The 14,346-nt window shown below is 37.2% G+C and overlaps 1 protein-coding gene across 3 annotated transcripts in view; it reads right to left on the reverse strand.

Annotated features, from left to right (window-relative positions):
- VCAN (versican) overlaps window positions 1–14,346 on the reverse strand; it is a 133,405-nt gene that overhangs the window by 31,420 nt on the left and 87,639 nt on the right. For 2 of the 3 annotated variants that reach the window (XM_030567055.1, XM_030567056.1), the window contains 3 exons: window positions 5,991–11,444; window positions 3,893–4,006; window positions 1,948–2,061 (listed from right to left, as the gene is read on the reverse strand). In XM_030567055.1, the coding sequence (XP_030422915.1) occupies window positions 1,948–2,061; window positions 3,893–4,006; window positions 5,991–11,444 (5,682 nt within the window). The remainder of the gene's footprint in view (window positions 1–1,947; window positions 2,062–3,892; window positions 4,007–5,990; window positions 11,445–14,346) is intronic. The other variant, XM_030567057.1, reaches the window with a different exon arrangement.

Genomic DNA, 14,346 nt, shown 5'->3' on the forward strand with positions numbered 1-14,346 from the left:
CTTTAGGCTCACTTGGAAAAACTGCATTTCACCAATAGGCTTAGGATGAAAGCTAACCCTGAAACTGACAATACTTATGCAACTCTGTGTAGAGGCCTATTTGACTAATCTGGGAGTGAAACCAGTCAGTGACAGAAAAAGAGGAAGAAAAATATTTTTGTTACCCTGGAAAAAAGCACACCTTTCAGCACCATTTCTTTTTCTCTTGAAAACTTCTCTAATAATTTTAACAATGGGCCAGATTTTGCCTCTCTTACATACACTGAGGAATATCTTACTGTGTGAATTGTCCCACTGAAATCAAGAGGACTTCTTGTGGAATAAGGTACTGGAACTTGGAAGAGTAGTGGAATGTGCCCTGTTTCTCTGAGTTTACCAGCTTGGAGAGCTTTTTACAGCTCTGTTATCTTCACCTTGTACCCTTTTTCTAAACTATCAAAGCGTAAGTCAGCTTGGAGAAGCTGGGAATGCAGGTGCCAAGGTGATCTTGCCTATCTACTTACGTGGGCCTATGATACAGTTGGTAGTGGTGGCATCTTGGTTTCCAGCTGACCATGTTCTAAATCAGGGGTTCCCAAAAGTCTTTCATATTGTGAGCCACTTTGTAAAACATAAGCCCTGTCACAGACCCGCTCTCCTCCCAATCACAATCCCACCCTTCACTGCAGCAACTTGAGTGCTTAGTTACAGGATAAAGTGATATTAAGGCAGAGTTGAAGATTAAAAATGTACTTACTTTAGTATGGTTATTGTGGCTATTTGGATATCCTCCTCCCCACCCCACATTTTGTACTTATGTTGTTTATTTCCTCTCCAGGAGGGTAGCACTTAACATTTATTACTGCTACAAAAATCTGCCTTCATTGCTTGTGGTCTCTGTCGTTCAATACTCTTCCGGTAAATTTACAGTTTGTTTGTTTCTGTCCCGCTGTGCATTTGCTACCCTTCTCATGCTGGTTTTGTTCTAAAATTTGATCATGCGTGAAGTGAATATATAGTAAAGAAACACTTGACATTGTTGAAATAGTCATGTACAACCTGCAGAGGTATGCTGGAGGGTTGGGGGTTTTTTTTGTTTGTTTTTGTTCAACTGGATATTAGAGCCTCCAGAATTCCTAAAAGAAACCTGGAATAGGCTAGCAACAAGTGCCACTGCTTGAAAACAGACACATGGATCACCTTTAAAGCCCTTCACAACACTGTTCTGCCCTACTGATCTATTCTTGCGTCCAATCATGCTTCTCCTTACTGCCTCTTCTGCTCCACCTATTCATTAATTTCTCCCACAAACACCACAAGTTGCTTCTATCCTGCCTCTTGTACAAGAAATATTCTTCTAATTACTCCAAAGAAGACTAGACAGGGATGGATGGGATAGACAGCAGAACCGTGGCCAGCCATGCAGATGGTTGTATGCTGCACCCTTTAAAGCAGTGTAGCAGCTTGTGAATTTCCCAGTGTATTGGAGAGTTCCAGGAGGCATTCTGCTCCTCTTAATGAGAGGCAGTTCTGTAGCACCACCAATGGAGCAATACAGCCCTTAGCAAACCACAAGCAAAGCAGATTTTGGCCACTACAATAGGAGCAGCCAAACTGCATGAGATCAGCATTTTGCAGTTTCTTTAGTGAACTGGAGTAATTAGGATTGCATGCCCTCAGGAGGCTAAAACCAGACTCCAAAAGATGGTCATACGAAATTCGTAACAGCAGATACATAAACAGAGACTGAAATTACCTCTCCTGGTTGGATATAACAATGATCATAAGCAAATAGGAAAGAGAATGAAGGATCAAGAAATGCAAGGGAGAATTTACAAAAACAAACACACCCATAAGAATAGCCTATTCCTGATGTCTTTGCCATATAAAACTCCCACTAATGCTAATGGGAGTTTTGCCTACTTGATGACTACAAATTGAAAAAAAGAGAGAGAAAGTATTTTTTACCTTGTTCGCAAAGAGCACCTACGTAACTTGGCAGACAGAGACAAGTAAATAGATTGAGACCATCAATACATGTGGCTCCATTCCGGCAAGGATTGGACTGGCATTCATCAATATCTATATAAAAAAGTAAAAGAGTATTTAAAATATATTTGTCTCCTTAAAGGGAAACAGTATTTATCCTTATTCAGAATTAGTAGTAAGAACAATTCCACTCATGAAGGATAAAGCATTGCAAAAGAGACTGCATACCTGCTTTTTTCATATGAGAATTATGACATCTATTTACAAAATAACCTCAGAAAAGCTATAGATGCTGAATAACAATTTCACATTTACATGCATTTGAATCCTGCTGTATGACTCCTGGGTTAATTTCTGTAATCTGTATGTTCATTTTCTAGCTGTCACTCCTTGTGTACCTCTGAAAGAAGATACATTGTACTGTATCTTTTCTTCAGCTGGTTAATTATCTCTTTGAAGAGTATAACCTTCTCTAGACTGTGACCATGGTACACAAGTCTGATCTAACAATATAAACAGTACTTCTAGTTTTTCACTGTAAAACTGCAAGCATTAGCATCTTGTTGTATTGTTTATCCATTCCTTTCATGTCATGCTTTCTGCATGATAGGGGCAAAGCTTTTTAAAGGCATTCTCACTGTTTATTATTAGGTGTCTTGATTGATGATAATCTTCATAGAGAGACAGAGGAGACCTTTACTGGACTTATGATCCTGAAGCAAACAAAAGGTCCCTCTCTGCTAATCAAAATATTAGCACATGGTATTAAAATACCCAGACATCTCCAATTTATTTCTGTACAGTAGTGTCTCCTGACCATCTAGTATGAAGAATTTGTGAGTTTGAGCATGAGAGTGAGCTCTGAGACAGATAGGTCTGTATCTGCAAATTGAACTTACAACTGTAATTTTTAAAGGAAATTTACTCTGGCACAGCTAAAGTTTAAACTTTCACTTAGATTTTGTGCATCAAAACTCTTGTTCAAAGTTGAATTGCTGATAGCCATTGAGTATCAAAATATAAAAAGGGTATTTTTATTTGACAACAGTCCTCAATGAATAGTTTCACAAGCACTTAAAACAGTCCCAGGTTAAACAACCTCACTGTCTAAAAGATCACACATACATATCATATACGTTGGAAGTGTGCGTTTAAATCCTGAAAAACTGTTACTTTCACCAGATTTTTGCTTGCTAGTTAAATGTAACAAGCTGTGTTATCCTGGGTTGTATTGGAATGTCTCATGCAGCCATATGTTGCAGTGGAGAGAGATTGGACATCAGATCCATTGTATAGTCTGGGGAAGTTCTCTTAATTGGCATCAGAGTTGTCTAAATATTGATTTCAACCTGGAACTGATTTCTCCCTTCCCACATCTGCTATTTGGCTGGTCAAATATCAACCATCATTAATATAGATAATGCCCTATTATTTGGGGGATTGAGGATTAAATAAAGTTTACCACCTTCCTGAACCGTTAGAAAAAGTTTTTAAGAATTTACTGGTTTATTCTAAAGGGTTTAATCAATATGATTATTAAATTATGCTGATAATTTGGTATTAACCCACTTCATTTTTATTTGATTTATGTATATATTTTATATCTTTGTTTGTTTGTTTGTTTTGGTTAATAAATTGGACACAATTTGAACATTACCCTCTACAGAGGTAGGTAAGTAAGGTTTTTTATGTGTGTGTGTGCGCTGCACATGCCAGGCGGAGATGGCAGGGAAAGAGGAGTAGGTGTTTCTTTCTCAGCCTCTCTCTGCCTGGATCAAGTCCAACTACAGAATCTTTCAAAGCCTCAGCATCTGTCAGTGTAATGATAAATAATTCTGCTTCAAATCTAATATATGCAATGTTATTCTAGTCAATCTGCAGACAATCCAGTACAAGAAAAGCTTTCAGGTTGGCATCATCTTACCCAATTCGCACTGCTCGCCACTGAAACCTGGCATACATGTGCAGATGTAGTAAGAGCCACGTGGATAACAGGTGCCTCCATGAAGGCAGGGATTACTTTTGCAGGGATCTTGACCTGTGATATGAGTTAAAGAAAGAAAAATTGATACATTGTCTAAAATACTTGGTTAGTTGTTGATTCTTTTAAGGAAGAAAGGTATTTCCTTATTTCTGCTTTGATGCTTTACTGCAGTTAAAGATTAAACCATTTTAAAAAGTTCTGTACTACCTGGAGATGTCATTTTCAATCACCATAATTTTCAGCCTCACCAATAACACTATATTCATGACAGAGAACAATAACTCATTTTCAGAGATGTTTTATGTTTTTAAAAGGACATTTTGTACTGCTCCTAGCAATTGAAATATTCTATTGAGGATTTAGTTGGCATGACATGGCAATTAATTATAGCCAAAAACAGTTAAACATATGTGCACAGTGAATGGAAAATGCATTCTTTTGAATGGGGTTAGTTCATATGGAATGGTTGGGTACCCAGAACATGCACCTTTTAAGCATACTGACTTGCTGCTGTCATTTTGGAATGTCATACTTAACCATTTACTGCCCAGACACTATTATTTCTTTGAAATAATCTTTTGCTAATTAATATTCTTTCCCCAGATCATGCCCAAATTGTCTTTGTTTAAAACATAATTTTAGAAAACAAACTGTAACTGTATACGAGACTAAAGCACAATATTTAGATAAAAAAAGTACCTGCCACGAAATCCCAACATTTATTGGAGACATCATTTTAATATTGTTTTCTTACAGAGTGTAGATGTGTTCTACTGATCTTTTATTTGAACTCAGTTCAAACTTAAATATATATACTGGTATAAGCAAATAGGAACAATCACTGATACATATATTCACACAAAAGGTAGCCACTCTACATATCACCTGTGTTTTTTGCACTCTAAAGCATCCAATAAACCAAAGAATACGGTGCTTCTGACCTGCAAGAAGGAAGCCATGGCTATATTGGGAGTCTAAGACAGCAGAAGTGGGATATGAAGCAAAAGGTCCTATTTTAATCCAATTTGATTCAAAGACATGGGTAAATGTTTGAGATATTGTTTACATTTTCCAAATTAGTTTGCTTGTCCTTTATGGTATATAGGACACAATCCAAAGTCTTTCTATTGAGTTCAATTAGTTACCCAAACTGTCTGAAAAAATGATCAAAAACTAAGATATTTGACCACCTTTAAAATATTAGTCCTCAACATGCCAGCCATATACAGGTAAATGATTAATAGTAGCTATTGTACATAGAAATCAATCTATCAGTATAGCTTGTGTTATGCCAAATGCTGTCCAAGCCAAGGATCTTTGATTGATATTTATATCAGACGGAAGCTGCATCAAACATTCAGATTGTTGAATAGCCGACCATTATTCAATCGCTGAGTTTTTTAAAAACCTCAAACTTCAGCCAGTCTTGAGACTAATCCTGTATATATTTTTTAAACTTGTATTCTGAATAAGCCTGTCTGCAATTACTTGATGTGTTCACTAGGTTTGTTCTCCAAATAAATTGGAATATTCCATGAAAGCCACTAGAGTTGTAGAATAATTGTACATTGCAATTGTGATGCTAATGCAACAACATTCATCAGATAAATTAATGATATCTACATATCCACTAGGACCATGAAAATAAAGTAACCACAACTGGATACTGTGCTAGGATCAATGTTCCTTTTCTTCCATAATGGTCTCTCATCACCTCAGATCTGAACCAAAACCCATTGATGCAAATGGAAGGTCACTTATGAATTAGTGAGCTTTGGATCAGCCCCCTAGTTTTCTTTGAACTTGCACTCAGTAGGCTTCACCATGGTATTGATTTCAGCATTGTGTAATGCTTTCAAGTGTGTTATCTTCATTGCCTTCCAAATGTAGTTTGATTATCAAATCTCATACACAGCAAATGGTTGCGAACACCTAGCGTTTTAGTATAAAATAGTCTTCAAGAGAAAATAAAGAACAAATTAAATGTTTACTGGTAACAAACCAAGTTTATATGGTATTTATCAAATTGAGATCTTACCTGGTATATGGACTGCTGTGCCTTCAACTGAATCTCCACTGTTGCCGATCAGGAAATCTGATCCATTAGTAATGTCCAGAAGGAAAAATGATGAAGTTACAAGTTCAGTAGTGCTTAGGTCCTCTGTGCTTATTGTTGTCTGTTTATTATACTCAGGAATGTTTTCAGGGGCTGTAAGTTTTGTTGCAATGTCAGAAGAAATTGTTGTGGACTGCTTCTGTACTACCACAGTTGTTTGTGTTTCCAGGCTTATATCCAGAGATGGTGACAAAGAAGATAACATTGTAACAGTTGCCTGGCCAGGCTTAAATATTTCACCAGCTATACTTTCATGTGGCACTGAAGCTGGTGTGGTGTATAGCCTTGGTAAAGCTCCCTCAGTGCTGCTTTCATCTACTTGATTGGGATCTTTCACTGTCTCTGTAGAGGTTTCATCTTCCGTGCTAACTTCTGGAATATTTGTGTCTACTGTTTCTCCAGAATGTATAAAAGCTGTTGGTATGACATATTTTGATAGAGATCTGTCTTCAGAAATGGTTGCTAGTTCTTCAGTAATCAATTCTATTATGGAACTTTCTTTCTCCTTTGTTCTGTCTGTTATCTGTCCACTAATATCAGGAGTACTTTCAACAGTGCTTTCCGATTCAGGTTCAGAAGAAGAGTCTAGTGGAGACTCAGTTTTAGTGAACAGCACTTTGGTGAGTGGTTTGTAAGTTGCTGCAACATCAGAACTAACTTCTTTGAAGGTTTGTCCTGATGTTTGATTATATTTGTCTGAATCAGTTGATGACAAAGTATTTGGAATGATAACTTCAGGGTATTCTGATGCTTCATTAACCAAGTGGACAGTTACTGAAGATTTTGGCATTTGAGTTACAGGAAAAAGTTTGGCTGGATCTGTTTCTTCAAACTCTGTTGAAGTGGTTTTTGTTTCTGTGTAAACTGTATGATGTTTTACTTCACTTATATTAGATGACTCTGTTAAGTTTTGGGATACAATTCGTGGGGTAACAATACTTACAACAGACATGTTTGCTGTCAAAGCCTGTTCTGTCTCAGTAGTTAAGTCAGGTCTAAAGGAAGGAAATAAAGGCTTCCTTTCATCAGACTCTTCTTGTTCCATTCCTGAATACCCAGAGGTAGAGACTATTTCACTTTGATCTGCTATTGTTTGGTTGTCTGACAAAGTACTTGATTCAGAGAGGCCTTCTGTTTTATTTTCTGGTGCTACATGTTTGGTTTCAAATGGAGGTTCTTTGGCCTCTTCGCTGACTCGGAGGGGCACACTAGGGCTGGCCATTGATGATATTGTTGGAAGCAAGATATCCAGTTCAGACAATATATCAAGGATGGGAGTTTCCATTGTGAACTGCATGACATCCCCTGAACCAAAATCCTTGTCATCTGATCTGGGTCTGTTCTCAGCTGTTACTAATTCACTATTTATTGACTTACTGGAAATAGTCATGGAAAGATTATCACCAGATCCATATGATTTCTCTTCAGCTGTAGAAAGATTAGATGTTAAATCATACTCCACTTCAACTTTCATGCCATCATTATTGCCATATGTTGAATGAGTCTCTGTATTTGGAGTTGTCTGCACACTTAGTATATCTTCATGCATTGGTTTAGAATGATCCACATCTATGATTGTTGTTTCATCTGATGTGATCTCATTAAAAGCAGAAACATTCCCTGTAACATTTCTGAGATCATCAAGCTTTGGGAGGACTTTGTTTTCTATCCTTGTATCATTTATTAAACTCTCACCTGTAACTGTCTTTGGTTGAACACTAGTCTGTCTTGGTAAGATCTCTTTTTCTTCTGTGTGGGTGGAAAATAACACTGATACAGTTTGTGATCCATTTAATGCTGTCTCTGTGTTCAGTTCTTCAGAATAGTTTTCCTCATGAACATGAGGAGCAACTGTTATTTCCAGATTTCGCAAATGGGTAGTAGCTGCATCTGGGTGAAATGACCCCACAACGTCCACCCAGCCAGATCCTTCTCCAGAACTTTCATATAGTGGTGCGGAAGGTATTTTTGGTGTTGAGGTTGCAAGTGCTTCCTCTGTTTCAAAATGAGGAGTTCCACTAAAGAATATAGAAGCAGCAGTTACATTTTCATTAGTCATCAATTGTGAAGTTTCCTCTTGAGTAACAACTCGATCTGTAGCAGCTGGTGATCCGTATGTTTCATTTTCTTCTAACCAATGAAAAGTTTCTTGTTTGTGAGAGTCTTCAGTGATTAAAACAGAATGGGATGTCTCTTTTGTGGTAGCTTCTTTATTATTGAAGTTCCTAGAACTTTCTTCAGCTAAAGCAGATGTACTAGCAGCCATTTTCTCTGTTGTTTTGGAAACTGCCTCTGTTATAGAACTGAATAGCCTGAGTTCTTCACTGGAATCCTTGTTTGATTCAGTCTGACCACTTTCAAATTCTTGGGCTTTGTCAATGGAACGTCTTGGTCCCACGCTTTCAGGATGAAATGTTTCAGGACTTAAAGTACTTGTGATTTCTTTTATAGTCACAAAATTCAGTGGCTCTACTGATGGAACACTAATAAGTTCATCTCCTGATCCTTGTCCTGAAAACAATGAATCACTACTGATCTCTTTATTAGTTGGCCCATCACCCTTCAGGATTGGAAGTGACCTGTGAATGTCTTCTGTTGGGAAAATATTTTCCGAGTCTTTTTCTTTCTTTGTAAGTTTAGCTAGAGAGCTTGTATCTTTGCTTTCAAGTTTTATGGACTCAGTTACTAGAGTAGTATCATTAAATGAAAGTTGTTCTAGGGTAGATTCTGTACTTTTAATGAGAGGATATTTTGTTGTTATTCCAGAGGTTTCTACAACTTTTTGTGAAGTTTCTGCAGAACTATTCTGCTCAGAATGTATTTCTTCTTCCAAAGGAAGATTTATAGCAGAAGTTCTTGTTATGGATTCAGTAGGCATTTGCTCTTTTATCTCTATCTCAGTGATGACTTTTCTTGCAATTCCAGTTCTAACTGTGCTGACTTCACCTTTCGCACTCATGACTAAATTTGCAGACTCAACAGCAAAGGAATAATCGACAGATGGTGTACTGATAATTCCTCTTTCATCTTCTGTTGCTTGTGTTTCTGGTCTTCTAACTGCTAAATGCGGTGAAGCCGTAGTTTTTGTAAAAGACTGAATGACAGAATCTACTTCTCCAGAACCCTGATCAATGAATGGGAAATTAGTACCAAGTACTTTTTCTCTAGAACCATCTGGCACTGGTATCATGGTACTGCTCTCATCTCTGGATTCTTCTCCAGAGCCTGCCTCAATAAGGATAATGTTCCCTGCCGAGATGGTTGGCGAGCTGTCTTTTCCACTTTCACTTTCTGTAGATTCAGTTACTGTTTTTATACTGCTGACAGCACGTGTCACAATGGTGTCAGGCGAAATGATTTTAACATCAGACTCCACAGAAGAGGTGACCCCAGAGTTTTCTAAGTATTTAGTTTGCTCTTCTGTTGCAATATGAGTTGTCATCTCTTTTCTAGATTGATGAAAAGATTCTTCTTGAGAAGGAAGAGTTGTAATCAAATAATATGCCTCTGTTTCATGTTTTTGTTCTCCTAGCTTACCTGTACTAAAAATGTCCTTAGATACCTTCCTTCCTATTCCAGCTTCCTTAGTTAAGTCATCTGACTCAGTACTTAACACTGACTTTGTTGCTTCAACGGTTGTTGTATATTCCACAGAGGAAGTATCTGTGCTGTAGACATCTCTTTCCTGCTTTTTCGTTTGCGTTTCAATGCCCCTAGTCAAAGACTCCAACGGAACTGAAATAATGGCAGTAGAATCAATGATAACATCTCTTTCTCCAGAACCTAGATCAATAAATGGGGGATCAGTACTTACCACTCTTCTTGTGACACCCCCTGAAACTATGTCTCCAATGCTTTTCCTAGTGTATGTTGGTTCTTCCCCAGATCCTTCATCTATAAAAAGGCTTTTCTCTGTGGAGAGTGGAGCAGCAGTAAACTCTTTGCTTTCAGGCCATGTGGAATCTGTCATTGGTATTGTTCTGCTGAGAGCAGTGGATTCCTGATCTATAATTCCAATTCTGTTACTAGGGCTTTCCTGTCCATCACTGAATACTAACTTTTCTATCTCAACAGTGGATGAATGTTCCTTAGTTGAAGAAGCAATGCTCTGTGCTTCTTTTTCATCTTCTTTCATTTTTATTTCTATTCCAGTAGCACTGCTAACTCCTTTTTCAGTAACCAACCCAGTAACAGATGTGGTGGTAGCAATTTCTTCAGAACTTTGGTCAAAAACAGAAGAAGCAGTGCTAGTTTCCTTATGCAAAGAAATGGTGATTCCTGAAACAGTGGCAGTAATTTCTGTCGTCAGCAGTTTGCCAGACCCTAAGAAAGTTTCTTCTATTGAAATCTTTTCAGTAACTACAGTCTGTCTCACCATAGCTGAAGTTTTAGCAACATCCTCCTCTTCTACATCTCCAGAGCCTTCTGGTATTATAAATGAAATAGGACTTTCCACAGACTTTACTATATGACTTCTTGTTGTTGTTTCTACAAGGGTTTCCAGTGGGGGACGTCTATCAGGATTAATAGTTGATTTATAATCATCTCTTAGAATAGAGGTTTCCTTTTCTGGCATATGGTCTTTTATGCCTATGTCTACAGTAGCGATATCAGAAACTGGACTGGGAGCAGAAGTTGCAGCAGAACTTCTTTTTTCTGCGTTTTCTTTTATTGTCATTTTCCCTATTTCTGAAAAGACAGGACCAGGTAACTCAGGGTCAATGGCAGAATCTCCAGAAGATTCTATAGTAATCAAAGGCAAGGTTTTGGGGTCTTTAGTTGAGCTTTGCTGAAATTCAGTTCCACTATGTTTCAAGGTCTCTAAAGTTTCTGAGGAAGATTGCCCGTATACAGACGTTACCTCAGATTTATCTATAGTGGCAACTTCCAATTCACTACTTAAAACAGGTACCAACATTGCAATATCTGCTGTAGGTTGTTGCGTAACTTCAAATGCCCCTTTTATTTCTCCAGATACATCTGGTTGCATTGTATCAGAGGCCTCATTTTCAGATATTATGGTGTTAGTGTCATTGATTTGTGAAAATTTGACATTTTTGGAATGTGTAACACTTTCAATTTGGTCACTTCTTGCTTCTTCAGCTTTTGTGTCTTTAGCTGCACTGGTCACCTGTTGCTTTCCATTGATGAACTGCAGTGCTGGAGGACTGGTAACATCAGTAGTATTTTCACAATCTTCATCTTCTTCAGACTCAGAAGATAAAAATAAAGGTTCCAAAATAATGGGATCAATATAGTACTCAGAAGAGTCTTGATCAGGGACTGAGGTACAAGGTTCAGCCTGTGGTGAGTCTGAATCTATTTGGGGTTCATCTGTTGTGTGTGTAGATAGGGTCAATAATCCAGGCAATGGATCTGCAAAAAGAAAGAGCTTTTCACAATCCTTAAGTAACAAGTGTGGTAATGCATTATATTAGCCATAGGCGGGACAAACAATTTATTATAGCAAAAATAAATGCATTTCAAATTAAATAAATTAAATATGTTATTTTATTAACACAATAAGTTAAATATAATCTGTTTTAAAAACTGCACACTTGCTTTATCAGTTCAAATGTTTTTGTATACAGAGCTCACCAATTTTTAAATACCATTGATTGTCGTAAAACACGTGTGTTTAGTCACAGAAATAGCCTTGTGCTGACTTCTCCTTCAGTAGATTTACACTATTCTAAATAGATGTAAATGGGACAGAAAAAAAATCAGTTTCAGATAGAAGCTATCATCACTGCCCAAATGCAACAATTACTTCTGTGGATTTGTGGCATAAAGTGATCTTCCTTAGCAACTGAGGTGAAACCTCCCATGTTCTTAAAAGAAAAAAAAAAGTACAGTGCATGTCTTCCCAACCATGCTAGCTCAAATGAAAGTAATTGCTTCAAGACTATATGAGACACTCTGCTCTGTACTCTTGGCCATTAGGTTAGTAATTAATACGTCAGTACTTAGGTGCATCATGGCTACTGTGAAAATATATTAAATAATAAATCATATATAAAAATATATTGTATGCAAAAATGCCATAGTACATATACATTTATTTTATTCAATGAGACTTGATAAATGCTAGTTAATTTTTTCTACAGTTATACCTTGAATAGTATCACTGTTTACATATACTGCAAAAAAAATAATTTTTTTCTTTAGGGTAATTGGACAAATATTGAGATGGAGATTTCCAAACGCTTGTAAGAAAATTAAGTATAGAAATCTCATTGAATTCCAGTGGGATCTATGCTCCTAAACTCTTTTGGTGTTTCTGAAAATCTCCCCCAACATGTACACTTTATCTTAGATCTTCTGGTCTATAGGATGCATGCCACCTTCAGATAAGCAAGAGCTATAAGATCTCTTTGTCCTAGTCTTTGCCTTATAGAACTCTTTGCTCCACTGACTTGTAGCCAGAAAGTTTTGTGCTGCTGTGCACATCTTTTAATTCACAAATTTATTTTACATGTAATTCTAGGTAAATAAGATAGACTAGATCTAAGATGGTGTAAATTGAGGTAGTCAATGGAGCTGCACCTGTTTACACCAGCAGAGAATCTGGGCTGAAATACCTGGCTTCTACCCTTTAGCATTATCAATTAAATGCTACTCACCCTATGGTCCTGAAAAGCTAAATTAAAGGAAATATTCTATTCCTGCTATATACGCAGTGAATGACTTAGTACAGTAACTCCTAATTTAACATGGTAGTTCTGTTCCTGAAAAATGTAACTTTAAATTAAACAATGTTAAGCAAATCCAGTTTCTCCATAAGAATTAATGTAAAGGGGGTGGGGGAGTTAGGTTCCAGGGAAATTTTTTTCGCCAGACAAAAGACATTATGTGCAGTTTGACTCTCAGCTGTGACTATCCTCTGGCCCTAGAGTTCTGTGGGAGGGTGTGGGACAACAATCCCACTTCTAGGCCTGCAGAGTCCTCCACATGCTGTACTTCTGTGAATTTTATTCATAAAGACAAACCCATTGTGTATGAATGAATCTATTTTTATAAATAGATCCTACAGGATTAAAAATACGTTAAATAAAAGAAATCAAAATAAAGTTCCTACCTGACTAGAAACAAAACACAAGAAGCTCTAGGGCATGATGATGGAATCATATTCCACCACAACACAGAACCGATAAGACAAAAGTGTGTTCTATGACAGCCTATCCATCAACTTGCAAAAATCTGGGAAAGAATTCAACATGACTAATCATATTGACAGATTTGAATTTGACAGTAGAATTTAGGCCCATACACTATTATGACAATATGTTCCAGTATTAGACTGGGCTAATGTACCTCACTGATTTTTCTAAAACTTCTTCATTCATGCTGCTCCTGTTTTTCCATTGCTACTTCAAATCTTTCTATTAATCTCTCACTCCACTTGTGCATTTTTCAGTCTGGCTTGCAATGCAGAAGAACAAAGTATTTTCCTCTGAAGTAGTTTCTAACTTTAATCAGAAAGGGGGCGCTGGGGTCTGCATTCTTCTGTACCTTAAAAATGTTTTAAAATATATCAAGTACAGATGTAGGTTGCCATCAAAATATTCCTGACCCAATGGCCTTTGGTTTGATTTTGGACCTACTTTGAGTGTATGTGAACAGTGCCATATCTGTTTCCTTTCTCTCAATCTCTTATACAAATACACTCAGAAATTTGTCATATCTTAAATCTGCCCCAATTGGGGAAAGACAGAATTATTTCAGGATTAACCAGGACTCCAGCACATATAGCCAAAGAGCTGTTGCCATTCCCACAAGCTTATTGATTTTAACCAATTGTTGTAAATCATTTACCTCAAGTGACTACATTCACACATTTTTCCCACTTAATAGAGTGCTATATCTATTTTAGCTCTCAAAGGCAGACCTCATGGTATAAGTATGATTATGTGAAAGTACAGTTCAGTTCTGCTTGCCAAATAAAGGCAAAGAAATATAGGTACTGGGGATTTTCTTGTGAAATTTGGCTATCAGCAAACACAGAAGGGAGGAAAGAGTGAAACGCCGGCCAATTTGCAGGATTAATGACCATAATGCTACCCACAAATCAACTTTGAGAGACATGTCTACTACTCAGCAGTAAAGCCATTTTTGGAAGACCCACTTCGGGAAGGCAGTACTTTTGGGCAATACATTAAGGGCTTGATTTTCACAATAAATGAAGCCTTAAGCCATGTGCAATTGCACATCTTCTGTATAACACTATTAATGTCACTATGCATGGAAACTGGGTATGTGCAAGTGCAAATGGCATACT

Source organism: Gopherus evgoodei, chromosome 6 (genome assembly GCF_007399415.2).
Source record: "Gopherus evgoodei ecotype Sinaloan lineage chromosome 6, rGopEvg1_v1.p, whole genome shotgun sequence".
In the NCBI taxonomy this organism is placed as follows: Eukaryota; Metazoa; Chordata; order Testudines; family Testudinidae; genus Gopherus; species Gopherus evgoodei.